Genomic DNA, 26,692 nt, shown 5'->3' with positions numbered 1-26,692 from the left:
TGTAAAAATTAGTTGTCGAATTCATGCCCATTCACCTTTGATAACATTCGAGCATTTCAGAGGAGGCTGGTCTTTGATCCCCCCATCTCTGTCTCTCATCTTCTTTAGGGCTTGCCACCATTTTGACCTAAATGTGTATCATTTTCTAGGAAAAGTTTTACTTATATGGTTTTGTGTGTGTGTGTGTGTGTGTGTGTGTGTGTGTGTGTGTGTGGGTTTAAAAATGTACAAATGGCATCAAACTGTATGAGCTGTGGTGTAACAACTTGCTTTATTCATCCAGCCATGTGCTTATGATCTAGCCACATGGATGCACCCGGATCGAATTTTCCTTTTCATGGTTACATAATGAGTGCTCCGCGTTTAGATGATGCCACCTCCTTTTGTTTAGTCAACCCTGCACTGACTGGCATTTAGGCTGCTTCTAGCTTTTGCTTTAATGAACAACACGGCAGTAAACACCTGGTTTCTGCAAGCGTTTCCCTGGCAAAGATGTGCAGACGTGGGCTGCTGGCTCACAGGGTGTGTGGCGTTTTAATTCTGAGAGATAACATAGCAGAACTCTCAAACCCGAACAGGGCATCACGGGTACTTGTCTGACTTCCTTCTTTCCTGGCAGCATAGAGGACACAGGGGGTGGAAGGAAGAACTCAGGCTTGAGAGCCAGCAAATCTCACTCCAGACCTGCCCTGCCACTAACAGGCTTTGTGGTTAGACAATCTCTTCCTTTCTCTGGGCCCCAGTTCCCCTGTAAAAGGAGGGGCTGGACCAAATGCTCTCCCTCTAAAGCTCCTTTCGGTGAAGGATCGTACCTGAGGGGTCCCCAGCCGCTCTATCAGAGGGACCAGGTGAAGCGGGGCGTACTTGGCTTCCAGGCGTTTCATCCGGACTTCCAGACGCTCCCCCTCTGTCAAAGGAGCAGTAGGCAGAGAGTGAGATTCAGGCCACAACAGGGGGACCTGGGGAAGGGACACTCTCAGAGGATGCGGTGACCTATTTGCATTCTAAAACTTGAATGGAGCCTAGAACTGTTCTCCTTGTTTTTGATGAGTGTGATCAGGACTCACTATAAGGAAAAAGATTCTATTCTCTCTGTCCAGCAATGGAATCATCTACCTCCTGGGATGATGAGAGTTCCCCTCACTCAAATGATTCAAACCCAGGCTAGACAGCAAGAGGCTAGGGATGTTCCAGAAGGATGAAGGAACAGGCCTGGGGCACCATCCAAGTCTACCATTCTGTGACCATTTCATAGCTGCCCAAAGCTTTAACCTTCTCCCTTTATGACTGCAGATCTGGTTTATTGGGACTAAGTAAGCATAAAGTTCAAAATCAAGTTGGCTACTGAGTGGCTGTTAGTGGTTTCTTACCTTTGATGTAGACTCGCGGCAAGATATTTTGGAAGGGCGCAGCATGGAGCAAATCACAGACTTCCTCCTGAGACTGCAAAAAGAGATGGAGGGAAGTTTTTAAAAAATCACTTTAAACCAGGAAGAATTTTCATTCCTAAAAATTTGAGCACTGAAGTCAGCCAGACCTGAGTTCAAATCCTGCCACTTTACTTGCTAGCTGTGGGATACTAGTCTCTCTGAGACTATTTATCTGCAAAATGAAGATGTGAATAGTACCCATTTTAAGGGGCTGTTGTGAGGATTAATTGAGAGAATGCATAACTTCATAGCAAAGTCCCTGGCACACAATGAGTGTGCAACACATTTTCATTATAATCTTATAAGGAGTTTGCTGAAGAATTCGAATGAGTGACAGTGGGATCAAGCAGAGATAATGGGCCCCAGACTGTGTTTGTCTCATTGGTTGTGAGGCCTGTGGGTTCAAAGCAGCTAGCTGGGCCAACCCTCCAACTCACTAATCAGGATGATGCTGACCTCATAAGATAAGTTGGGAAGAGATTTCCCTTTTGTATTTTCTGGGGGAGAGGGTGTTGAATCAGTATTACTTCTTCCCTAAGTGTTTGCTAGAATTCACAAGTGAAACCATCTGCATCTGAAGTTTTCTTTGCTGAAAGCTTTAAAAAAAACAACAACGAGGTAAGGCCCTGCTGGTTGGCTCAGTGGTTGAGCATTGACCTATGAACCAGGAGGTCATGGTTTGATTCCAAGTCAGGGCATATACCCTGCTTGCGGCCTCGATCTCCAGTAGAGGGTGTGCAGGCGGCAGCCAATCAATGATTCTCTCTCATCACTGATGTTTCTCTCTCTCTCTCCCTCACCCTCCTTCTCTGAATAAAAAAATATTTTTAAAAAACTAGGTATAACATTTCTTTAGTAATAGGACCATTCAGGTTATCGATATTTCTGAGTGAGTTTGGGGGTTTGTGTGTCTCAAGGACTTGCTCCTTTTATCTAAGTTTAATTTGTGGACATGGAGTTGCTTGCAGTAGACCTTTGATGTCTGTGGGATCTATAGTAATCTCCCTATTTCATTCCTGGTATTGGTAATTTGTGTCTTTTCTTTTTTCTCTCGGTCAGTCTGGCTAGAGGTTTATCAATTTCATTGATTCCCCCCCCCACCCCCCCGCAAAGAACCAGCTTTTAGTTTCATTCATATTTCTCTATAGTTTTTGCTTTCAATGTTACTGATTCCTGTTCTTGTCTTTATTATGTTCTTTCTTCTGCTTGCTTTGGGTTTAATTTGCTTTTCTTTCTCTAGTTCCTTATGATAGAGGCCTAGATACTGATTTAATAACTTCTTTTTTTAAAAAATATATTTTTATTGACTTTTTACAGAGAGGAAGGGAGAGGGATAGAGAGTTAGAAACATCGATGAGAGAGAAACACCGACCAGCCGCCTCCCACTGGGGATGTGCCCGCAACCAAGGCACATGCCCTTGACTGGAATCGAACCTGGGACCCTTCAGTCTGCAGGCCGACGCTCTATCCACTGAGCCAAACCGGTTTTGGCAATAACTTCTTTTTTAAGATAACATTCAGGCTACTCTTCTATACCTCCAGTAATCAATAGCTCAGAACTTCTGGAGGCAGCCCAATTCATTTTTGAGTCTAGGACATAATAGTTTCTCAATTATTTATTAAGTGAATGAATATTTCCCCCTTATGTTTCTTAGATGAGTATGTAAATGAGCATATTTACCTATATGACAATCCTCCAAATACAAGAATACTATTACATCCATTCATCTTACAAATACGTATTGAGCACTAGGCACTGTTCTAGGTTTTGCAGATATGATGTTGAACAAGTTAGACTAGATCTTTGCACTCACATGGCATTTACAGTCTAGTTCATAGAGACAGATAAACAAAAGTAAATAAATCAGGAAATTTCACATAGTGATAAGACACAACAGGGTAATAAGCTAGAGTGACTGGGGAAGGGACTACTTGAGAGAAGGTGGTTAGGTAAAAATCTTTTTTTGAGGCAAACACATTTAAATAAAGAATGGAATGAAGTGAGGGAGCAAGCTATGTAGGTATGAGGTAAGAGCATTCCAGTGCAAAGGGCCTGGGGCAGAAAGTCAACTGGAGTAAAGTGATGCAGGAATCAGAGTCCAGTCTGAGGCCCTGATGGTAGGGAGGGACCAGTTCATGTGTGGCCTCATAGGCATGGTATGAAGCCTGGATTTTATTTGAAGGGCAATGAGGAACTGAAGTATCCAAGCAGATACCCCACTGCCAAACTTTTTATCTTCCTTGTTTGCTTCCAAAATTTTAGCTGCTCCTAGAAATGCGTTGTTACTAGAAAAGTTGCCCGTTGTATGAACTATCCACTTTCTGTTTTGTTAATGTGGGTGAAATTGATCCTGGGAGACATGTAGGAGATGGGAAAAGAGGCAATGCTGCTGACTTATCCATTTCACATGATGAGCTTCCACTTCCGATTTCTTTGGGGGAGACAAGAGTGTCCATTTACCCCTCTCCTCCCACCACCACGCTGAGTTTGCAAACTTCAGGGCTCCAAAGGCTCCTGGGAAGGACGCTTCATGCTGGCGTGCCTCCTGTGTGCGCGCCACCTGGCAATGCCATTTGTGACTGAAGGTGAGGAAAGACACAGGACGTGGTGTCCTGGTAAAGGTGGGAAACATTTGGCAAGGAGCTCCCAGAGGAGGCGAACGTGGCCATTTGCATAGTGAGGTGGCTGCATACTCGGCAACACCTTCTTGGGAGGTATTTGTTCGGCATTTGTTTGCTGAGGCCATGGCGATGATAAAAATGTCTAGTTCAGCCCTAGGTGGTTTGGCTCAGTGGATAGAGCGTCAGCCTGAGGAATGAAGGGTCCCAGGTTTGATTCCAGTCAGGGGCACATGCCCGGGTTGTGGGCTCGATCCCCAGCTGGGGGCGTACAGGAGGCAGCCAATCGATGATTCTCTCTCATCATTGATGCTTCTTTCTCTCTCTCCCTCTCCCTTCCTCTCTGAAATCAATAATATCTATCTATCTATCTATCTATCTATCTATCTATCTATCTATCTATCTAATGTCTAGTTCAGTGTGGAGCACACACAGGCCTGCGTCAGGGATCCAAACAAGCTTCCACTGTGGGTGCCAATGCTAACGGCTGACCTCCCTCTTGTCCAATCTCAGTCTGAAAGGATCCGCACTTGGCCTTCAACTCTGCCCAGGAACCCACCCAGCCACTGGCCTGTGAAGTCCACTGAGAGTGTGTAGAATCAATATTACTGCTGCACTAAAGGTATCATGTAAATATATTATCGCTGGTTACAAGAGAAAACAACAGAAATTATAAGTAGTATAATGAAATATTGGGAGGAAGAGTGAGAAGAGATGTAAATGAGCTAAAATCTCATCTTTCCAAATAGGGAGTCTGTAAGTATTGTCTAAAGTGGCTAGGTAAGAAACAGGGGTCATCCTCATATTATCAGGCATCACGGAGATAACTAGAAGAACTTGAATCAGGAATGATGAGAACAGGTTGCCTGGCGAGTGGGATGCAGGTGGGGAGAGGTGCAGTCGAGCCAAGAAGGATGCTTTGCATCATGAGCTCATCTATATTTTTTAATTTGTTTTCAGGTGCAATTAAGAACAATTTAAATGGAACAAAGTGAAGAAGTTGGATTAAACAGCGTCTCAGGGTCCTTCCCTAGAACAGAGAGTCTGTAACAACATAATCATCTGTTCTCCAGGGAATGAGAGGAAATGAGTATTTACTGAGCACCGTGTGCCAGGTGCTTTGTACCCACTATCTGCCCTACACCCCAGAACATCCTGGGAGGCATCCCATCCTATGGGCGAGGACATGGAGGCTCTCAGGAAGGTGATAAAGAAGCAGTGGGGTGGACACTGAGACCCAGGGCCCCCTCACTTCCACACCCACTGCTTTTCTACAGCAGCCCAAGCAGCCAAAGCCTTGGGACACTTGAAATATGCCCCCCCCCCCCATTTTACATACATATGATGAAAAAAAAATTATAAACAACAGAAACAGGAGAAAATTACTTAAAATCTCACCACCTGAGAAACTTTTTAGCCTCACTCATATCTGATTAGGATTACATCCTTTGTTGCTTTATTTGCTGGGTTTCTGGTCATAGCTACTAACATTCTTTAAACTTGAACATACTGTAATATGTATATGCAGCTTGAAGAATGAAATGAATCTTGAGCCATCTTCCAGAAAAAAGAAATAGGAAGTTACTGATACCTGTGTTCTCTACCCTCCAAAGGGAGCCTCTATCCTGAATTTGTGTAAGTAGTTTCTTTGCAGGCAGCAAATTTTGGAAGATCTGCTGGTGTGATTCCAAGGTAAGGTAAAGGACACTCATGTGGTCAAATTTCTACCTATAAATTTATACCTATAAATTCCTCCCAAACCAACATTCTCCCCTCACTCTTACCACTCCACAGAGACTTACTCAAATTCCACCTTCTGAGAGTCTTCCAAGCCCCTCCAGTCTACAGTTTTCTTTTTAAAAACTGATCAGCCCAGCTAGTGTGGCTCAGTGGTTGAGCATCCACCTATGAACCAGGAGGTCAGGGTTTGATTCCTGGTCAGGGCACATGCTCAGGTTGTGGGCTCGATACCCTTGCCTTCTCCTTTGGTTCTTGATGCCTTTTTGGTCTTCTTCTGTGTGATGGTCTTTAGACTTAGAGATACCATTTCTTTAATTGGGAGGCACTGTGTATTTATCTATACTAATAATAGAGGAATATGCAAATTGTCTGGGATGCTGTCACAGTAATAGGAACAACCAAACAGCATGCTGCGTGGGGCGACCAGGCCGGCAGGGGGATTAGTGAGGGATGACCAAACTATTGAACAGCAGGCTGCGTGAAGCGACCAGGCTGGCGGGGGAGGGGGGCAGTTGGGGGCAACCAGGCCGGCGGGGGAGAGAGCAGTTGGCTGGTGGGGGGGAGGGGGAGGCAGTGAGGGGTGATCAGGTAGGCAAGCAGGTGAGCAGTTAGGAGCCAGCGGTCCCAGATTGTGAGAGGGATGTCCAACTGCCTAAACTGGCAGTCGGGGGATGCCAGTTTAGGCAGTCATACATCCCCTGAGGGGTCCCAGGTTGGAGAGGGTGCAGGCTGGGCTGAGGGGAAACCCCACCCACCCACCCCCCCTGCACAAATTTCGTGCACCAGGCTTCTAGTTCGGATATAAGTAAAGACAGTAGTGCTTCTTATTAAATGAAGAAATGGGTGACGGGGGGGGGGGGGGGGGGAGCTGAGACCTCCCAGGACTGTCTGGCTTGATCTGTAAGTGGCCACGGGCCTACAGGACAATCATCTTTCTTAAAACCAACCTTACCTTTTTCTCCCTCAAGTTTATGTTATGAAAAATGTTAAAGAAACAGAATACTTGAAAGAACAATGAACATCCTTATACCCTTGATGCAGCATCACTGCGAACATTTTGCTACATCTGCTTTGACTATACGTTTTACTGAATCACTTAAACATAAGTTAAAGCTATTGCATTACTCGGCGTTAAATACTTCAGCACGCAACTCCTAAAATCAAGGACATCCTCAGTACTATGATCACAACGCTAAAAAAAATCCTTAGCCCTGGCCAGGTATCTCAGTTGGTTAAAGCATCGTCCGATACACCAAGGTTGCCTGTTTTCCCGGCCAGGGCATATACAAGAAGCAACGTCCCACCCCTGCCCCTCTAAATTAATCAATCAATAAAAAAATTTAAAAATTCTTAATGTCATATAATATGCAGTCAATACCAAAATTTGCTCAGTTCTTAAAAAATTTCTTCTATAGTTTTTCTTTTTTTTTAACTGGGATCCAACCACAATGAGTTTTCTGAAGTTTCTGCACCTACCAAGTGCCACAGTGATGCTTATTATTCCTGTTGCCTAGGACAACACTAATGTATTATGTTACGAGAGAGGTGATCATTAGATGATTAATAAGGATCAAGCTCGAATGTAAAATTGCTCTTTGCCAACAGTGCAAGTCAAAGCCAAAAGGTTTTTGGTCAGAATGCAAAAACTGTTTTATTGGTAAGGAACCCACATCAAAATTCTTCAAGGGATGAGTGTTTTATTTTGGCACTGCTTTCAGCCTTAGAAATGTCCTTTTCTGTTTCACTTAATTTAAAACTGACAGACCATCAAATACCACAAAAACCTCATGTTCCCAATGTAGCCCACGAGGTTAACGGGGGACTGCTTTCTCTTGGCTGAAGGATACCATGAAAATTCAAAACGCATATTTTAAAAAACGGGGTCACTGTGATCCCAGGCATGCCGGGCTCATGTAGAACAACAGCCTCTCCCTTTAGGCTCTGCCTCTGGGTGAAAACACCGCACCATTTTAGCAGATTTCCTAAAGGTAGTCATCAGAGCAATCTCGGAACAATATTTTCTTAAATAACAGTTTGCTCTGGGTTTTGAGGCCACAGAAAGACACATAACACTAATATGAATGTCATATGTTTTTATCTTTGTCAAGTGAGTGAGGAGAAATGAGCTGGCAAACTGGAGGTCGAGCCCCCACAGGAATCCCCTGCGGTTTTCTGGCTCAGAAAGGCAGGGAGGGGATGGGGCCTGACCAGAGAGCCCAGCGGTCTGGTTTAAACATTCCCTTATATGGATGCACATAGATGGTCAGTGTCTGTGCTTCCCGCATACTGATGCTAAGCCCCAAGGATACAGGGCCTGTGGAGCAGGCAAGAAATTAGGCTTCCCACATCCACATGACCCTCCTTGGTACAGAACGTACCAGCTGTAGCTTCCGGCCCCTCATCTGGGGCTGCAGGTTCAGGGGGAAGCTGAGGTGCGGTCCATGCGCTCCTGCTCCGGGGGCCGCTCCCTTCAGGAGCCAGCTCTCTGTAGCCCCGGCTAAATAAATCAGTCATTTAATCTGATCTGGTTCTGTGTGTGGTCTTCCCCACCAGTCTGAGCCTCACCTGCATTAATGCTCCATATTGTGATGTCTCACCTCCACCCCTTCCCCCAACCCCCGAATTGTCAAGAGGAAAAAGAGTTATTATTCTGGATCAGAATCATGTGTGGTCAACTGGGAAGGCTCTACAACCAAGAAACTGGCCTAGAAAGTAACTCTCTTCCCACCCCACCCCCAACAATGCATGTCCATGTCTACCAAGGTGGGAATTTCCCAAAGGGTGCGAATTGGGGTACAGGGAAAGGGCATTTCATAACAGTGAGCACATAGTGAGGAGGTTACTGCCTTTCCAGTTTCCTGTCCATCGTTCTGACAACTTTAATGAGAAAGTCTCCATTTGCAGCCTTTCCTAAGAGCAACCCCATTACCTCTGGAACATGTGCTAAGCTCTGTTTTTAACACAGAGAGGGAGCAGGTCTCTGGTACAGAGGCCCGAGCAGGTGGCAGCTGGAATGACACAGCCTTGCCTTATTCTGATTGAATTTATTATTCTGGTTGCTTTCTAAAGGTGATAAGAGATGATGAGTTTTTAATGGAGGTGATGTAAAGTGTTCCTTGAAAATAAGTTGAAGTGACGAAGTAAGCGAACTGAAATAAAACTATCATGGAAGGAAAGGGCCTGTGGTCTGCAGGTCCAGCAAGAACTGGACAAGCACACAGCAATGACTGAGCTCTGGAAACAGCCGTTCAAGGAGACCCCTCCCAGGTCAGGGGCTCCCCATCCGGGCTGCACGTCTCCGCTTGGTGAAGATCACTTTAATGACTACACAGAGTAAAAACACATACATGAGGGAAATTTATATGCTGAGACATGAGAGCGTCTGGAAGGCGTCCCCCGGACTGTGAGCAATGGCTCTGGCAGCGTGGCAATGTGGCTTTTGTGTTCTTCTTTCTGCTCCTCTGGGTGTCCTAGCAGTGAATTTATTTCAGTTATGCAACAAAGAAACCAAATTAAAGGGACTATAAAGTGGGAACAGGAGATAAAGGAACCAGATGTGAAGCTGGAATGAAGACAAACATAAAAAGTAAAACCCCAAACCCACACAGCAGTCTGCACAGTGCAGCGGGTCGCCTCTCTGTCCCTGCGTGCCAGCCGGAAGGCTCCTGGTTCTCGCCCCACTCCCGCTCTAGCTGAACCCCTGGGAAGGGCGTCTCCCTCTCAGGGCCTCAGTTTCCATTCTGTGAAATGGGGGATTGCACTGGATCGGTGGTTCTCAGTAGGGGGAGGTTTTGTCCTCCAAAGGAATATCAGGAAGTGCCTGGAAACCTTTTCAGTGTCACACTGGGGAAGGTGCTACTGGCACCTACTGGGTAGACCCCAGAGATGCTGCCCAAGATCCTACAGTGCACAGGACAGGCCTCTACAACAAAGGATTCTCTGTCCAAAATGACAGGGGTGCCGAGGCTGAGACATCTACTCTGGATGGTCTTGATGGTTTCCCCAGATCTGACCTACATTCGATTCCGTGAGTTTGGGCCCAGCGTTTCCTCACCTCCTGTAAGAGAAGCAAAGCTCTCATGGCCCACCAGACTGTGGCTGTGGCCCAGTCAACTATGAGGGGGAGAGAAGAAATAAACAACAGGGTCAAAGGCAGGAAACAGTCTCAAGTCCTCAGCGGGAGGCCTGGCAGTAAAAGGCAGATGTGGACTGAGGCCTCCCTTCCTCACGTGAATGAACAGGGCCCCCTCCTGGTGTGTGTCGGCATAGCAAGCAATGGGTTGATGAGCGGAAAACCACACAATATTTGAATAAAAACATGGTGTCGGTGGGATATTTCCCTAATGACCACCTTATGACTTCTCGAGATAAAAGAGGAAATACTAATCAACCATAGCAGAATTTCCTTGAAAAACATAACAGACTGTAAACAGTTACTTAAGAAATGCTAACTCATTTTAGATTAGACTCAATATGGAAGAGCCTGCCACAACCAGACCCTTTGTTGACGCCGGATAAATGACAGGTGCAGCATGACCACGCAGAGTGGGGAGGAGAGGTCTCTTCAATCAGTGGTGCTGGGCCAACTTGGCAAGAAATGTGATTGGATTCCTACCTCCCAGGAAACATAAGCATCCAGTCCAGATACATAACACACTTAAAGGCCTGTTACGTCTTAAAAGGCTAAACTCTAAAACTTTTAGAAGATAACTTAACTTCATGACTTTACAGTAAGGAAGACTTTTTAAATGAGTCAAAGAGCACCAGCCATACAGGAAAAATAAAATAAAATAAAATACACTACACCTTAGGAACTTCTGTTCATCAAAAGACAAGATGCAGGAATATATTTGCAATACATATACCTACAATATATAAATAACAGCCGCAAATCAATAAAAAAAAAGGTAACTCAATAAGAAACAGGTGAAAACATTGAATAGCATTTCACAAAGAGGCTGTCCAAATGGCAATACCATATGGAAAGAGACTCAGCCTCATTGGTCATCAGGGAAATAAAAACCATAATGAGATACCATGGCACATCTACCAGAATGCTTATGAATGTTGAAAAGAGACAAAGTGTTCATGAAGATGCAAAGAATTAAAACTCCAATACCTCACTGAATGGGAAAATAAATGGGTACAACCATTTTGTAAAACTGCCTGGCAGTCCTCTACTGAAGCTAAACATGAGTCCACACATGGACTCAGCCATTGTACTGCCATGTATTTACCTGATACAGATGGGAGCGCATACTCACCAAAAGAAATGTACAAGGATATTCATGACAGCTCCTTTCATAACGGTATCCAACTGCAAATCATTCAAATGTCCATCCCAAGTAAAATGGACAGTTCAATTAATCTATGCAGTGAGAATACTGCATATTCTGTATATTACTGGATGTACAGTGGACCTTAATTAAAAGCACCAAGAAAACAAACACCCCACTCCATAGGTGTATGGGGTTCTGTACTAATAATGCACCCTGAATATTAAGAAAATTTACAAGCACCCAAGTTAAAGAAGAAAATATGCCTTTGTCTAAGTAATCACTTCTCAATTTATATTCTCTCTACCTAAAAAGTAGTGAGATACTAATAAACTGTTAAAAACCAAAAGGCAAGCCACAGAATGAGAAGGTGCTTGCAGAATATACACCAATAGGGAGCCCACACCAGAAAGAACTGCAAGTCTGTTAGAAGAAGACAGATGGCACCAAAGAAAAATGGGAAAGACTTCTCACTTTGTACTTTTCAGGTTTTCTAAACTATTATATACACTTCTACCTTTATATTTACTTTCGGTTCAATAATACTACACGAATATACTTTCCGTGTAAAATATCAGACACTCCAGATAAAAGTAAAGTCCCTATTGACCTTTAATCCTGGTTCCCTCCAATACATAGAGAAAATGACTAAATTATTATGCTTTTTTTCCCTAGTTTTTTTTTTTAATGCAGTATTCTTTTGTGGGTTTTAATGTTTTGTTTATTTTACATGTATGGCATCATACTGATGTGTGTCTTGTCCTGGGACTAGCTTTTTCCCCACTCAATATTATGACTTTTACCTTGTTTTCTGCTGGTATGTACAAAGTTACTGTAGTTATTACCTTATTCTTTTTTAAAAAAGAATTTTTTTAATTGATTTCAGAGAGGTAGGGAGAGGGAGGGAGAGAAACATCAGTGATGACAATCATTGATTGACTGCCTCCTGCACACCCCACAGTAGGGATTGAGCCTGCAACCTGGCCATGTGCCCTGACCGGGAATCGAACCATGACTTCCTGGTTCATAGGCCAACACTCAACCACTGAGCCAATCAGCCGAGCTAGTACCTTACATATATTCATGACTTCAGAGTCCTCCATAGCATGGATGCTCCACAGTTTACATAGCCCTGCCCCCTGGATGGCCAGTGAGTCGCACTCCTTCCTCCTTGCCACCCCCCGCCCCTTATTTTTGCTCCTAGTCCCCCTGTTTAATGAGAACAATTGATATGTTATTTAAATGTGTATGTAATTCCAGCTTCAAAAAGTAAAAAACTCCAGAAAGCTCACGCCTCGTTCTAACCTCAGAAAGTGTCATGGCTGTCAAGGGTGGGGTGAAAAAAAGGACACATATGTAATACCCTTTGTAATACTTTAAGCAATAAAAAAAAAAAAAGGAAAAAAAAAAAGAAAGTGTCATGGCTTTGGGGATTTCCCCAGTTGTCTACGTAGAAAGCGGAGCGCACAGCTTTGGGGAGCCCTGACCTTCTATGTGCCTGCCCCCATCCCCAGGACTGGCAATGGTGCTAAAAACCTATGACTTTGTTTTTCTACCTCAGCTGCTAATGTGCTGTGCGACCTTGGGTGAGTGGCTCCCCTCTCTGGTTCCTCACTTCCCCACTTATGAATGGGGGGCGGGGTTGGAACATACACTCTGTTGGGGTCTCTCTCAGCTCTGAGGGGTGTCCTGTTGTCTTTAGTGATACATGCAAGTGACCACCAAGGCAGGGATGCCTGAGAAAAATTTCCCCTTTCCTTGTGGCCCCGTCCATAGTCTGCCTCTCGGGGTCTGTCAGGAGAAGTGTAATTGATGCTCAGGAGGTGTGTGCTCGGGAGACACCCAGGACCTGAGGCTTCAGGCACCCGCCCTCCCCCTCCCCATCCCTCCTCTCCCCCCCAGGGCCCCTGCAGCATCTCCTCATCTTCCTGAGGCCTTGAGCAGAGTGGTGCTTCCTACTTATCTCATCCCCACGACTGCTGAAGGCTAAGTTGCCATGGCAACCCAGGCCCACTGAACCATGTTATAAACCTGTTTCTATAAAGAGGAACACTTAGCTGTCTGGAGAGTCCTTCTAAAGGGAGCAGAGAGGCAATTACTCATGGAGGAAGAGCAGGCCTTCCAGTGCGTACATGTCCCTCCGGTGGAGATGGGACCCTGAGGTGTGCACTGGGCCGGCTTACAGACAACGGGAAGCAAGGACCTTCCTGGGCTCTTCTTCTGAGCTCTTGCTATCATGGCCTCCTTCACATCTCTCTCTACCTTTGTCCCCCTCCTTCCTAATTCCTTCCTTTTCCCTCCCTTCTCCATGTGCCTGCCTGCAAGGTGACCCCTGGGATGGACAACTGCAAAAGCCTCGTCCTTGACTCACCTTCCAGCCAGTCCTTCTCCGAATGGCCAAAGGGGCCTTTAAAGAGAGTCCATCAGACCCCCTCACTCTCCATCTCACAAGGGGATGGCCAGGGACTGTGGCCACCTGCTTCTCCCCCCTCAGCCCCGACCTTGTCCCCTTACCCTCTGCAGTCCCGCTCACTATGGTCTGCTTTTTCTTAAAGACATTTAAGCCTGGGACACTCCCCTCTGGGCTCAGGACTCACCAGGGCTTGCTCTATAAGCAGGCAGAACAGGATGGCGTTGCCCACTTCCCTCAGGCTCTGGAACACGTCTGTTTTGAGCTCTGCGTACTCAATGATGTCCTTCAGCTGGTGGTGGAAGAACTCCAGGATCCCTGGGGGTACAAGGGGGTTGTCAGCGGGGAAGTGACATAGCTCAGCTGGGTTCATGGGACCTGTCAACTGAGAGCAGCCCCAGACCTGACTTGGACAGCCAAAAGCCAAACCTGCGGGCCCTGGGGTAAGGCTTCCTTCAGGCTCAGTGCTAGAGGAAGACCAGGAGGCGGGTTCCAATCTTTTATGGAACAAAACACACACACACACACACACACACACACACACACACACACACGCGCGCGCGCGCGCGCGCGCACAGTGAGCAGCCCTGGGTCTTTCCTAGTCCTTCCAAAAACTTACCTGAATTCTTAATAATGACAGGCATTAATATTTATTTAGCAGTGTGAGATGCTGTGCTAAGGACTTTATCTGCAATCCCTCATTTGATACTCATAACAACACTATGAATCAGGCAGTTTTACTCTCGTTTTCAGATGAGGCTCAGAGAGGGTAAATGGCATGCCCAGTCACACAGCTTAGTACATGGGGCAGCTGAGACTGAACACCAGAGTTTTCGGCCCCAGCCCTTTCCTGTTCTAAATCACACTGACCCAGCAGACCATCTTTCTGGATGCCGCGAACGCCCAATTCAGTCTCTACTCCACTGACTATGAGGGAAGAATCACTTCTCTGCCCAGATGTCAAATGGCAAAAACTCCTGTTTCCGGACTCACTTTAGAAATGCCACCTGGGGCCAATGGAGGATGGAATCCTAGAGATGCTAAGCTAAAGAAGACCTTTATGAGTAAACCTTGCTCTCCCATTTGCATCCTCGTACAGCTTCCCAGCAGGCCTGTGAGGGAGGCCCAGCCGCCATCGTTTGCCCTCACTGATGGAAGAATACTACCCCCAGAGGGATAAAAAATGGCTGGAGGCTAGCTTTTAGCTAGTGGCAGATAAAGGATGCAAACCCAGAGCTCTGCCAGCGTGTGGGCATTTTAGAGAAGCAGGTGGCCGGAGTCCCTTCCCACCACAGGAGGGGTTTGCATTATTTTCCTCTCACCACCCCTGCCCTGGTTCCCCATCACCCACCTGGGGAGCCATACTCATGCCGGGGCAAGCGGCATATCTTGGGCATCACTTCGATCAGTGTTTTCACATACTGGAGAATGGTCCCCTGGAGCTGAGAAAACAAGAGCACAAAATGAAATAATCCACCGTTGCTGCTCAGGTGCATCTCTAGGCTAAACGCTGGGTGTACGGGGGTTCTGCTGAAACCTGTGGGTAAGTGCGATGCTGAATGTGTCCCTAAATACGTGTGTTGAAACCCTAATTCCCAATGTGATGGTCTTTGGAGATGAGGCCTTCCAGAGGTAATTAATCATGAGGGTGGGGCCCTCACAATGGGATTAGTGTCTTTATAAGAAGAGACAGGAGAGAGATGATGTCTCTGTCATGAGAGGATGCAGCCAGAAGGCAGTGAACTAGGAGAAAGGCTCTCACCAGAACCTGACCATGATTGCCCTGATCTTGGAACTCCAGCCTCTAGAACTGTGAGAAATAAGCATGCTGTTTAAGCCACCCAGTCTGTGGTATGTTTGTTACAGCAGCCTGAGCTGACTGAGACAATAGGCTCTGTTCCCTGATAGGACAGGGCAAGTTCTCCCCTAACGATGGGCAGTAGCCCCAGTGCCTTTCTAAGGGAAAATGGGCCTTTATAAGACAGAAGAGGGAGCTTTCTCATTAGCCCCTTGGGCTTATAGACTTTAAGGAGGGCAGTTTCTAGGCATGCTGTCCTTCCTGGAGTAGGGGGCTTACAGGGGACCCAGACTAACAGCTGAAATGAATGGGGTCAGGGAACTGTGGAGACTGGACAGTCTCTTCTTCAAGCAGGGAAAACCCATAGCACATTTATCCCTCGTGTTCAAGGCAGATTTCTTTAATCAATTCACATTTTCTGGATTGAGTGTCACAGTTCATAATCCATGGCTCCACACAGCTGCTACCAGAGAACTGGAGTTAGCCAGTGAATCCTGCTTGCCATGCCCGACATGGTTATACATTACTTTTTTATTTCTCTTTCATCAGTTCAAATTTTCGGAAAAATCTTGTTTCACCCTTGCTTTAACAGTGTTTCAGGGAATTAAATGAAGGTTCAGATGACCATACATGGGGCAGAGACAGAATGGTGATAAAGGCATTGGCTTGAGGCCAGTGCAGTATTGGTAGTAGAATTTAGCAAGAAATCCCAAGGGGAAGAAGCATGGTGACTGATTAGAGATGTCTGCCAGGGGCATGGGAGGCGAAAATGGTAGAACCCATGCCATAGGCATACCATGCAGAAATTAGACAATATGGCACAGGAGGGGACTACGAGCAATCATTACTAGACCCTGAAGGTCAACGTCAGGATTGCTGAGTTCAGTCATCAAGCACAGGGAGTAAGCTCAGGGTCAGACAATGAGAGGCATAGGCACAAGTCAGAAGGACCACAGAAATGTAACAGAGCAACAGGTAAGAGGAACCAAGGGATAAGGGGAAAGGTCTCTATCTACAGACACAGCTGAAGTGTCTTGATTTCAGATCCGGGTAAAAGGTGACAGCAGATCTTGTTCCTATCAACCCCACTGGGGCACATCCCAGGCCTCGTGTGGCCCGTCCTTACCAAGCTCTTGACGATCTTCAGCAGCTCCTCCATGACCACGGCGATGCCCTGGTAGCCCAGGAGTCTGCAGATGGTCTTGAAGTGAGGGGGCCCCACGAAGTTCCTGTAGGAGCTGTAGATGTGGCTGTAGGCGATGTTGAGAGGCTGGAAAAGAGAGGATGTGCAAGGTGAGAGACTGAGCACGGAATGGACGCCAGCCTGCGTCCTATCCAGGTGGGAGATGTATCACTGATAGAAAGGAGAAAGGATGTCACCCGGTGCTCTCACTGGGCGCCCCGGGGAATATGTTTGCAAGATGCTGGCCATGGAGAGAGGTGTGGTCAGTGGCCACAGGATGGAGCAGGGGTTCCCCAGGGAAAGAAGAGAAAGAACTTCCAGGCGAGTATCTTCTTTACAAAGACTCCTGCTACCCCAACTGTCCACACACACACCAGGAGTTTTACAAACCGAGCTATGGGGTGGGGCTAAAAATGACTACTTTCTTTTTCTAGAGACATTTTTGGTACTAGAACAGCCGTGGGCAAACTATGGCCTGCGGGCCGGATCCGGCCCATTTGAAATGAATAAAACTAAAAAAAAAAAAAAAAAAAAAGACCGTACCCTTTTATGTAATGATGTTTACTTTGAATTTATATTAGTTCACACAAACACTGCATCCATGCTTTTGTTCCGGCCCTCCGGTCCAGTTTAAGAACCCATTGTGGCCCTTGAGTCAAAAAGTTTGCCCACCCCTACTAGAAGCTGGCTGGAAGAACCCTGTGAAAACACAATAGCAGGCTAACACTGGCTTCTTTCTTCTACTTTATTTGTCTCGTCTATGACAGGGTGGGGTCTTGGGAAGAAACAGGCCTGGGAGTCAGGAGACCTCTGCTGAGTGCTTGGGAAAATCAGTTTCCGCATCTATGAAATGAGGGGCTGGACCAAACCAGGGCTTCCCTAACTTTCTGAGTAACCGTCCAAAGGAAAGATGCTTTTGCCATGTGAAACAGGCAAAAGCAGAGCTGCTCTGTTTGGGTGTTGGTGGGGGCCTTAGGGCCCCGGCCACTGACCGGCCAACTCCATATCCTCAGAACCCCCATGACACCTTTGGTGAATAGGGGGAATCTCTTTAAGATCTCTGTCTGAGAATATATGACCAAAATATAGGCCCCTCAATTGCTCTCCTGTGGTTACCAGAGTTGTCACTGACTTTGTTTCGAAATGCTGCCACTTACAGAGCACCTCACGCCAGGCTCTGTGAAGCCTTCCATGTGCATTCTCATTTAACCCACACCACGAACATATGGATATGGCCAATCCTTAGTCCCATTTCACAGAAGGGAAGTGAGGCTCAGGGTGGTAAGTAGCTTGCCCAAGGTCACACAGGTCACAGGTAACTGAGCCCTGATCTGCACCCAGGTAGGTCAGATTCCTAAGCCCATGTTCCTAGCCTCTAGTTACAATGGCGGACTTTGGAACTGAATTCTATTATAAGCCATACCCATTTTTTAGATAAGGCCTCACTCCAAAGCTTAGATCTGAGTGTAGTTTTCTTGCCTGGAATTATAAAAATCTTGAACACAAACCATGCATATACGAGACCACACCTGATAGTCTACTAGCTGAAATTCTCTAGTAGTTGGCTAATGAGAAGTCCTACATGACTGAACCAGGAACTGTAATGGTGCGTTTGGAGGACTGCAAGGGTCTCGACTCCCTCCGGAGCCATGGCGGGAAGATTTAATTATGTTCAGTCTAGGTTTGGGGTTAAGTATGTTTTAGTGTAGATGAATTCTTCTAAACTTTACAAACTACACATCACGATCATAGTGCCCTCTACTATCAAGGACACATGAACACAACTGGGAAACCCACTGGCAGCGAGGATTCGTGAGGAAGCAGAACACCCACGCATCCAGCAGGTTGAATGAAGTTCCTTTGGGAAGCCAATGCCTACATGTGGGAGGCTCAGAAAGTGACAAAGAGCAGCTCCGCACTCCATTCGGATGTGCTGTCACAGTAAACTCTGCCTGAACCTGGCGGGTGGGTAGCTTGTACGTGGTTCCTAAGGATTTCTAAGTATTAAGGGGCACGAATCGTTTATGCAGGGCGGGAACTATAACTGACTTAACCCATGACGTTCACTAAAGTCGATGTTCAGCAAATCCTGGAAGTACATAAATTGTTGAGTTTGATTCAGCCAATCAGGGGGGCCATTTACTGTGTGAGTAAAACAGGTCACCCAGTCTAACTGAGCTGGGTGCAGGGTGGGGTGAGTGAGGCACTAGAGCACAAAACGTTAGGAGGGGCCCTCTCCTTCGATGAGTGTATCCCAGTTCTGGCTCTGTTCTCAGAGCCTCATTCTGTATTCTCCTGCTTCCGTGGCTAGGGATGAGGAGTATATAGCAAACACCAAACCAACATGGCTTACCTCTGGTAGGGGAAGAAGACTGAGTAGAAAGGGGCATGAGAGAACCCTCTAGGCCAGGGGTGGGCAGACTTTCTGACTCGAGGGCCACAATGGGTTCTTAAACTGGACTGGAGGGCCGGAACAAAAGCATGGATGGAGTGTTTGTGTGAACTAATATGAATTCAAAGTAAACATCATTACATAAAAGGGTAGTCTTTTTTTTTTTTTTCGTTTTATTCATTTCAAACGGGCCGGATCCGGCCCGTCGGCCGTAGTTTGCCCACGGCTGCTCTAGGTGATGGAAATACCCTACATGTTGCATTGGTTGTTGACTACACAGATGTATATACATTTGTCAAAACTCATGAAACTACATGTACTCTTATGATTGTGCATTTACTAGTATGGACAAGTGGTTGTATTTCCCCAACTTCTTATGTTGAAATTCTAACCCCTATGTGTGGGACTTTTGGGAGGTTATTAAGTCATGAGGGTGGAGCCTTCATGAATGGGATTAGTGCCCTTGTAAGAAGAGATGCCAGAGCTTCCCTCCCCCGCATCCCCATGATGTGAGATACAATGAGAACAAGGCCATCTGCAAACCAGGAAGTGGGCTTTCACCAGACACCAGATCCACTGGCACCTTGATCTTGGACTTCCCAGCCTTGAAGTAATAAAGAAATTTTAAGCCACCCAGTTGATGATAATCTTGTTATAGGAGCCAGAACTAAGTACATTTTACTATTTACGATTATGTGTCCATATAAAAGTAAATAAAAAAACCCACTGGGCTACATCATGGCCTAATTTACTTCCCAACATTTGTTTTCAAAGATTAAAAAACAACAACCTTAGTTTAATTTCCTCCGGAAGAGGGCTGCAGCTCGAGCCTGCACAGGCACGAGGGAATGGTGACCTGGCTCTGCTCGTGGCCCCAAGGGGCACTTGACAGGGTGCATGGGCTGCCATAACTCCCTTCCATTCCTCCCCACACACACCACACACTCTGGGCCTCACCTCTGAACCCAGTAAAGCTCTGAGCACTTTTCCTTCAACCCCTTTCAAATCCTATATAATAAAAGGGTAATATGCAAATCGACTGAACAGCAGAACAACTGGTTGCTATGACGAGCACTGACCACCAAGGGGCAGACGCTCAATGCAGGAGCTGCCCCCTGGTGGTCAGTGCGCTCCCACGGGAAGAGCCATTCAGCCAGAAGCTGGCTCACGGTTGGCTGGCGAGAGCAGCTGCAGTTGTGGGAGCCTCTCCTGCCTCTTCTGCAGCCGGACATCCCCCGAGGGCTCCCAGACTGCAAGAGGGCACAGGCCAGGCTGAAGGACCACCCCCCCTCCCCAGTGCACGAATTTTGTGTGCCAGGCCTCTAGTATCCTATAAAAGGCATTTCTGAGCAGCAGGTGATTTCCAATGGCTATCCCTGGAGGAGGCAAAAAACAATCAGCTGCTTTATTTCTTCTGTCTGATTCTATGACTTCTTTTTTTGCTTTGTCTGAGTCTATAGTTATAAACGGGCATGGGCACCCCTGACTTCAAATCCCAGGTCCATAAATTTACTAGCTAGATGATCTTGAGCAAATTACTTAACCTCCCTTAGCTTTGGTTTTCCCTAAGTAAAGATAATGCAATTTCCAATAGGGCTATTGGGAGGTTTAAATGAGATAACAGACAGAAAACACTGAGCCTGGTGCCTGACACTCTGCAAGCACTCATTGCAATAGCAGCCATTGCTAATGCTTTGTTTGATAATCTGGTAAGTAAACCAGGGAAATACAGCGTCCCGGTCAAATCCGCCCCCCCCCCCCCCCCCCGCTCCCAGCAGTAATGATGCTCTGAATGTAAAGAGGGGGAGTGCATACATGGGGTACAAGTCTACACAACACAATGGATGTCCCACAGAGGACACAGCTGGGAACCAGCTGCTGAAATGCACCCCAAACTGAAGATTTTGCTTAATATTTACAACATTATAAAAGTGAGAGCTGTTCAACAACAGACTGCGCTGGGTAGGAGCTCTCACTGCTGCAAGTGTCTGGGCAGAGGCTGAGAAACATGGCTCAGGGTTGCTGGAAGGGGACCTGCCTGGGATTGAGCACTGGAAGAGATGGGATTAATGCTCCCTTCAGAGGTGCAAGCTCCAGCGAGGTCTTCCTGGATGCTCATCCTCCCTGGCAGTCTTCTTAACCCCACCCAAGGAGCTTCTAGTACAGTGATGGTGAACCTTTTGAGCTCGGCGTGTCAGCATTTTGAAAAACCCTAACTTAACTCTGGTGCTGTGTCACATATAGAAATTTTTTGATATTTGCAACCATAGTAAAACAAAGATTTCTGTTTTTGATATTTATTTTATATATTTAAATGCCATTTAACAAAGAAAAATCAACCAAAAAAATGAGTTCGCATGTCACCTCTGACACGCGTGTTATAGGTTCGCCATCACTGTTCTAGTACCAAGTCTTCCTTAGCACTTGCTGGCAAGCGCGCGCGCACACACACACACACACACACACACACACACACACAAAATATATATAGGATTCAACAGCCCTCCCCAGTTCTAGACAGAAGAGAGGAAAATTTTGGAATTGTTTTACCACACACAAGGGTTTTTAAAAATCCCCCTTGTAGGCCTGCTCAATGCAGACAGGCAGCCTCTTGTTGACGTTCTTACATCAGTCTTGGATTCTGGTCTAGACCAGAAGTTTAAGCTTCAGTTGATGACTCAGGCTCAGGAAGGACCAGCATGAATGGAGCAGAATTCAAATCCTTCTACGTGAACAAGGATCCCTCACCCCCAAAGTACACCACACCCATGCAAGAAGAAGCACACACATGCCAAAAAGTACATGCACACACACCCCCGGAGGGCACCCATCTGACCTGCTGGCTCAGTAGGAGGCTGGGCCCTATTGAGAAAATGTGGGAATATGGGAGCCTGGGCATTTTCTGAGGTTGGCAAAGAAAAACAGGAATGCAACATGACTTGAGACATTGAAACGGCTCCAAATCTCTTTTACTGAACCAGTCCTGCTAACTGACTCAGGTTACAACCCAAGGAAGGGCCTACCTTAGAAATGAATTACGATTAGGATGGCTCACTTTTAATATCAAGCTAAACAAGCCTGCACCATCCACACTGCACAAAATAATTTTATGAGATCTTAAGAGATAAATTATCCTGATGCAGGAAATCAGAGCCATCTTATTAATGTGTGACATAGAGGTGCATTGTTTTAAAAAGGCAAAACAGTATTTTAAGGAGAGGGAAAAAAAAATATGGTGAGTTCGACCTGGCAGATCCTGGGCACTATATTATCTGTACACGGACCTTTTAAAAATTGTGATAAAGCACACATAACATAGAAGCTACTGTTCACGCCATTTTAAAGTGTGGTATATGGCCTTCTAGTCAGAGGGCCTCTTTCACCAGATTGTAAACAGGGCTAGCCACTTTAAACAACGAGACCTATTTACTTAGCAAACTGAATTTGCAAGCAATTTGTATCTGCTTTCTGGAATCACAATTGCTGTTTTCAGAGATCCCAAGAGGAATTAAAACTGTTTCTAATTTCCTGTTTTAGTTATAATTTCTCTAATGTTCTTCGAGCAATCTGAATATTATCAGCCACCAACACAAACACAGCTCTCTAATCCGGTTCAGAGAGCGAGCTGCAAATTCTGAAATCCCTGTAGGTAAATGAATAAAACAGCAACACCAGGGAAGAGCACAGGAAAGAGGCATAAAAAACTAGTAACTTCTGAGTTACAGGTTCAAATCCATTGCTAGGGCATGGGGATGTGCAGATGTGTCTGTCTGTCCATCCCTTCTTGACGTCTAGTGAGCTGTAGGGCTGGGTCTCCAACATCTGGGCTCCTTGTTGGTCTTCTCAGCTAAGAGGCTGAAAGAGTCAAGGTAGGTGCTGTAGAGACCTCAAGAAATGATGACCCTCTTCCTTGTCTGACAAAGTCAGTCCTTTGGAGAAGGCAAGAGGGAGAGCAGGAACTGGCCTTCCTATTCAGAGATACCATATCAACCCTCTAACACTAAATTTTTAGAGGAAACCAATGTCATCACTTTTTTTTCCATAATCGAATATAGTCATGAGGATATGTGTATAATACTTCTCTATTTATGAATGTTTTCAGCTAATAATTTCTTCATAACTGCCCAGGTGCATTCTGTGGCTACAGTAGCAAATTACCACAAAGCGGGGGGGGGGGGGGGGGGGGGGCTTACAATGACAGAAATTTATTCTCTTGTAATTCTAGAATCTATCATCCAAAATCAGTATCACTGGGCCACGATCAGGTCAGCAGGGCCACACTTCTTCCAGACTCTCTAGAGAAGAATTTGTCTCTTGCTTCTTCCAGCTCTGGTGGCAGCCAGCATTCCTTGTGTTGTGGCTGCATCACTCCAATCTTCCAATGTCTCTGCTGAGATCTGGTCTTCTCCTCTGTATGTGTGTAACCTCCCTCTTTTTTTAAATATATATTTTTATTTCAGAGAGGAAGGGAGAGGGGGAGAGAGAAACATCAATGATGAGGAGAATCATTGATTGGCTGCCGCCTGTACAACCTCCACTGGGGATCGAGCCCACAACCTGGGCATGTGCCCTGACCTGGAATCGAACCCTGACCTCCTGGTTCATAGGTCTATGCTCAACCATTGAGCTGGCCGGGCAAACCTCCCTCTTATAAGGACATTTGTGATGGCATTTAGGATTCATCCTGCTAATCCAGGATAATCTTCCTACCATACGATCCTTCACTTAGTCACCTCTGCAAAGCCCTTTATCCAAATCAAGTAACATTCCCAGCTCCCAGGATCAGGGCCTGCCATCTCTGGGGGCCATTACCAGCCTACGGCACCAGGTGAGGCAGGTGCAACCATCCCCATTTAGCAGAGGAGGAATCTAAGTGAGGTGACTTGCCTGAGGGAGAATACAAGATGATATTCTGCTATATGTATAAATTGCCAAAATCACGGAATTCTCTAGATGGTGAATAAATAACGTGTATCCTGGGAGTGTAACCATGCAGACACAAGTAGGGGTGGCAGCAGCAAAGTGGGTGGCACTGCTGGTGGTGTTGTCCGCAGGGCCAAGGCAGACTCCCCAGGTCAGGCCCCATGGCAAGAGGTTGCGCCCAGGTATGGACCCAGCTGGTTGCTACAGCAAAGCCTCTCAGGACGATGACTGAATGGGGAAGGCATTGCAGGACTAGGATACATTTCCCTGAGGTCAAATCATGCTGTGGGGCATCATGTAGCCAGTGACGACCACACCAATACTTTCTAAAGACCAAAAAATGATCCGGAAATCACTGGTATAATTGAAAGAATGATTTGTGCCCCAATCTGCAGCACTTGGAAGGTAGCTGTATGATATATTCTATATCATTTACTTTGCTTAGATAATATACTTTTAAAGTTTGGGCTCATGTGCTAATTTTGATTACTAATCAGTTGATGAAGCTTTTTTCACCTTTAACATCAACCCTGACCTGAAGTGAGAGTTCTCAGGCTCAGGCAGGTGCACTTGGCCTCCAGACACCTGAGGGAAGGTAGCATCATGCAGGGTACAAACCTTGCCCATTGCAGCCTGTGGACTAACCAACTCAGGAAATGGCTCTGACCCACTGACCTCTTCTTAGTAATCACTGCTACTCTTACAGAGCCAGCACTTTGTAGAGAGGGGTTCATCTCGCTGCTACAACACTCTAAGGCAGGCATTATTGACATTTGCATTTTACACAGGCATTCCCCAAGGTATGAAAAGTGAAGGAACTCATCCAAGGCCACACAGGTCAGATGTGAGCCCAGCCTGGGAGGGTTCAGAGCCTGTACTCTGAGCCCTGGATGCCAATCAATTTTGGACCCTTTACCGCCACCTTCAGGAAGGGCACAGGAACCCCACTCTTGGCTGATTTCCTCAGGCAGTGATTTATATCTAGTGTACACAGCCTGGCCTATACACGTGGCAGAGCCTACAACGTGGACACACTGCAGATGGGCCTCCCTGAAGGTGAGCCAGGGTGCACGTGGCTGGGATGTGATCTCCTGGGCCATTGACCTCACTCACCGAGCGCGGCACTGGCTGCCCTGGATGCTGGTGAATGGTAGTGCCCAAAGGAGCAGGCTGACCCCCGGCCAGGGACTCAGTTTCCACCCCAGGTTCTGCCATGGCCCGAGGAATGCGGTCCCTTCTCTCGGGATCCATGAAGCCAAAGGACTTGTAAGGCCTCATATTCTGAGCATCTCAACTTCTCAATAAAATGCTCAGTGTTCAAAATGGCAGCCAGAAGCATTAAAAAGAAATTCCCCTTTTCCGTGGCAAAGGCTTGAGTTCTATTTTATCACTTCACAGGCTCCTTAATTGGTATTTTTATTCCGCTCAAAATAACCTTTTCAAAAGGCACCTGCAGACTAGCACACTGGCCTTTCTGTGGAGAGGATGCCTTCGCACTCTGTGGGGAGTTACCATTAGCAAGAATTACAGCAGATTGTGACAGGCCCCTGGGAGGACCGAAGCCACGGGAAAGCCACACAGCACAGCTAACCAAGGCCACGGGAAAGTCACAGGGCACAGCTAACCAAGGCCACGGGAAAGCCACACAGCACAGCTAACCAAGGCCACGGGAAAGTCACAGGGCACAGCTAACCAAGGCCACGGGAAAGCCACACAGCACAGCTAACCAAGGCCATGGGAAAGCCACAGGGCACGGCTAACCAAGAGACGCTGGCCAAAATGACGCCACACCTCACAGGGACCATTGGCCGGGGGCGGGGGATGGGGTGGGGTGGGGTGGGGGTGGTTTCTGTGACTCACCAGGCAACTCTTTGCGATTTTTTGATTATCCCTAACATGAATCACAAGGAAACTTTCAGGGGTGCACTTGGCTACTTTGGCCAAGAACTGAGAAGAAAAACGCTGACTTTTAACAACACATAATTTGTGTAAATAACTCAGGTTCCCATCTATCGGAGCTAGGGTTGCTGTAACAGATTACCTCGGGCTCACTGGCTTTAAGATGACAGAACTGCATTCTCTATTTCAGCCTGCCCTCTGATCTCTCCAACAGAACAGCGGTAATGTATTCTTTTTAGGTGGGGGGAAAAGAAGGGGATGGAAGCTCAGAGGCAGGGAAATGAAAAAGGGCAAGGAAGCAAAGTCAGGATTCTTTAAAGAAAAGGAACTCTGGTGAACATCCAACCCAGGAGTAGTAAAGAGTTTCTGGTGTCAACTTCAAATGATTGACTGATGGCAGTTTCTTGGGAGGGTTGTGTTAAGAAGGACTCTGAGGCTGTGTTTCTGAGCCCCAATGGGAGGAGCACTGTATTAGTTCTGTGTGGCTGCTGTAATAAATCACCACAAATGTGGTGGGTTAAAACAATAGAAGTCTCACATCTCTCACAGTTCTGAAGGCCAGAAGCCTGGAATCAAGGAGTCAGCAGGGCCACGCTGCCTCTGAAGGCTCCAGGGGGGAATCCTTCCTTGCACCTTCCAGCTGCTGGTGACCCCTGCGTTCCCTGGTTTATGGCGGCATCACTCCACTCTCTGCCTCTGTCTTTACATAGCTTCTTCCTGTGGTGTCTCTCTGTGTGTATATCTCCCTCTCCTCTTCCTCTGAAGGACACCAGTCATTGGGTTTAGGACTCCCTCTACATCCAGTATAAGATCATGTTGAGAACCTTAACTAATTCCTCAAAGACCCTATTTCCAAATAAGGTCATATTCTGAGGTTCTGTGTGGACGTGAATTTTGCGGGGTCATTCAAACCAACCCAGGACAAGAACCATGATGGTTTAGTAAGCCTGACACAGGTTCAGGACTGGACAGGGGTAGGACCCATGTCTTCTATCTGCCACCCCATGTAGCCCATGCCCACA

The 26,692-nt window shown here is 46.5% G+C and overlaps 1 protein-coding gene across 1 annotated transcript in view; it reads right to left on the bottom strand.

The window, feature by feature from the left end:
• The window catches only part of CYFIP2 (cytoplasmic FMR1 interacting protein 2), a 107,047-nt gene that overhangs the window by 11,295 nt on the left and 69,060 nt on the right, over positions 1-26,692 (bottom strand). The window contains exons 25-29 of the mRNA XM_081092182.1: positions 16,400-16,543; positions 14,827-14,917; positions 13,663-13,793; positions 1,371-1,443; positions 813-907 (exon numbers count right to left, since the gene is read on the bottom strand). Of these exons, the coding sequence (XP_080948308.1) occupies positions 813-907; positions 1,371-1,443; positions 13,663-13,793; positions 14,827-14,917; positions 16,400-16,543 (534 nt within the window). The remainder of the gene's footprint in view (positions 1-812; positions 908-1,370; positions 1,444-13,662; positions 13,794-14,826; positions 14,918-16,399; positions 16,544-26,692) is intronic.

The sequence above is a fragment of the Myotis nattereri genome (genome assembly GCF_964212035.1).
Source record: "Myotis nattereri genome assembly, chromosome: 5".
NCBI classification, from domain to species: Eukaryota; Metazoa; Chordata; class Mammalia; order Chiroptera; family Vespertilionidae; genus Myotis; species Myotis nattereri.
This window is presented reverse-complemented; position numbering and strand designations above follow the sequence as displayed.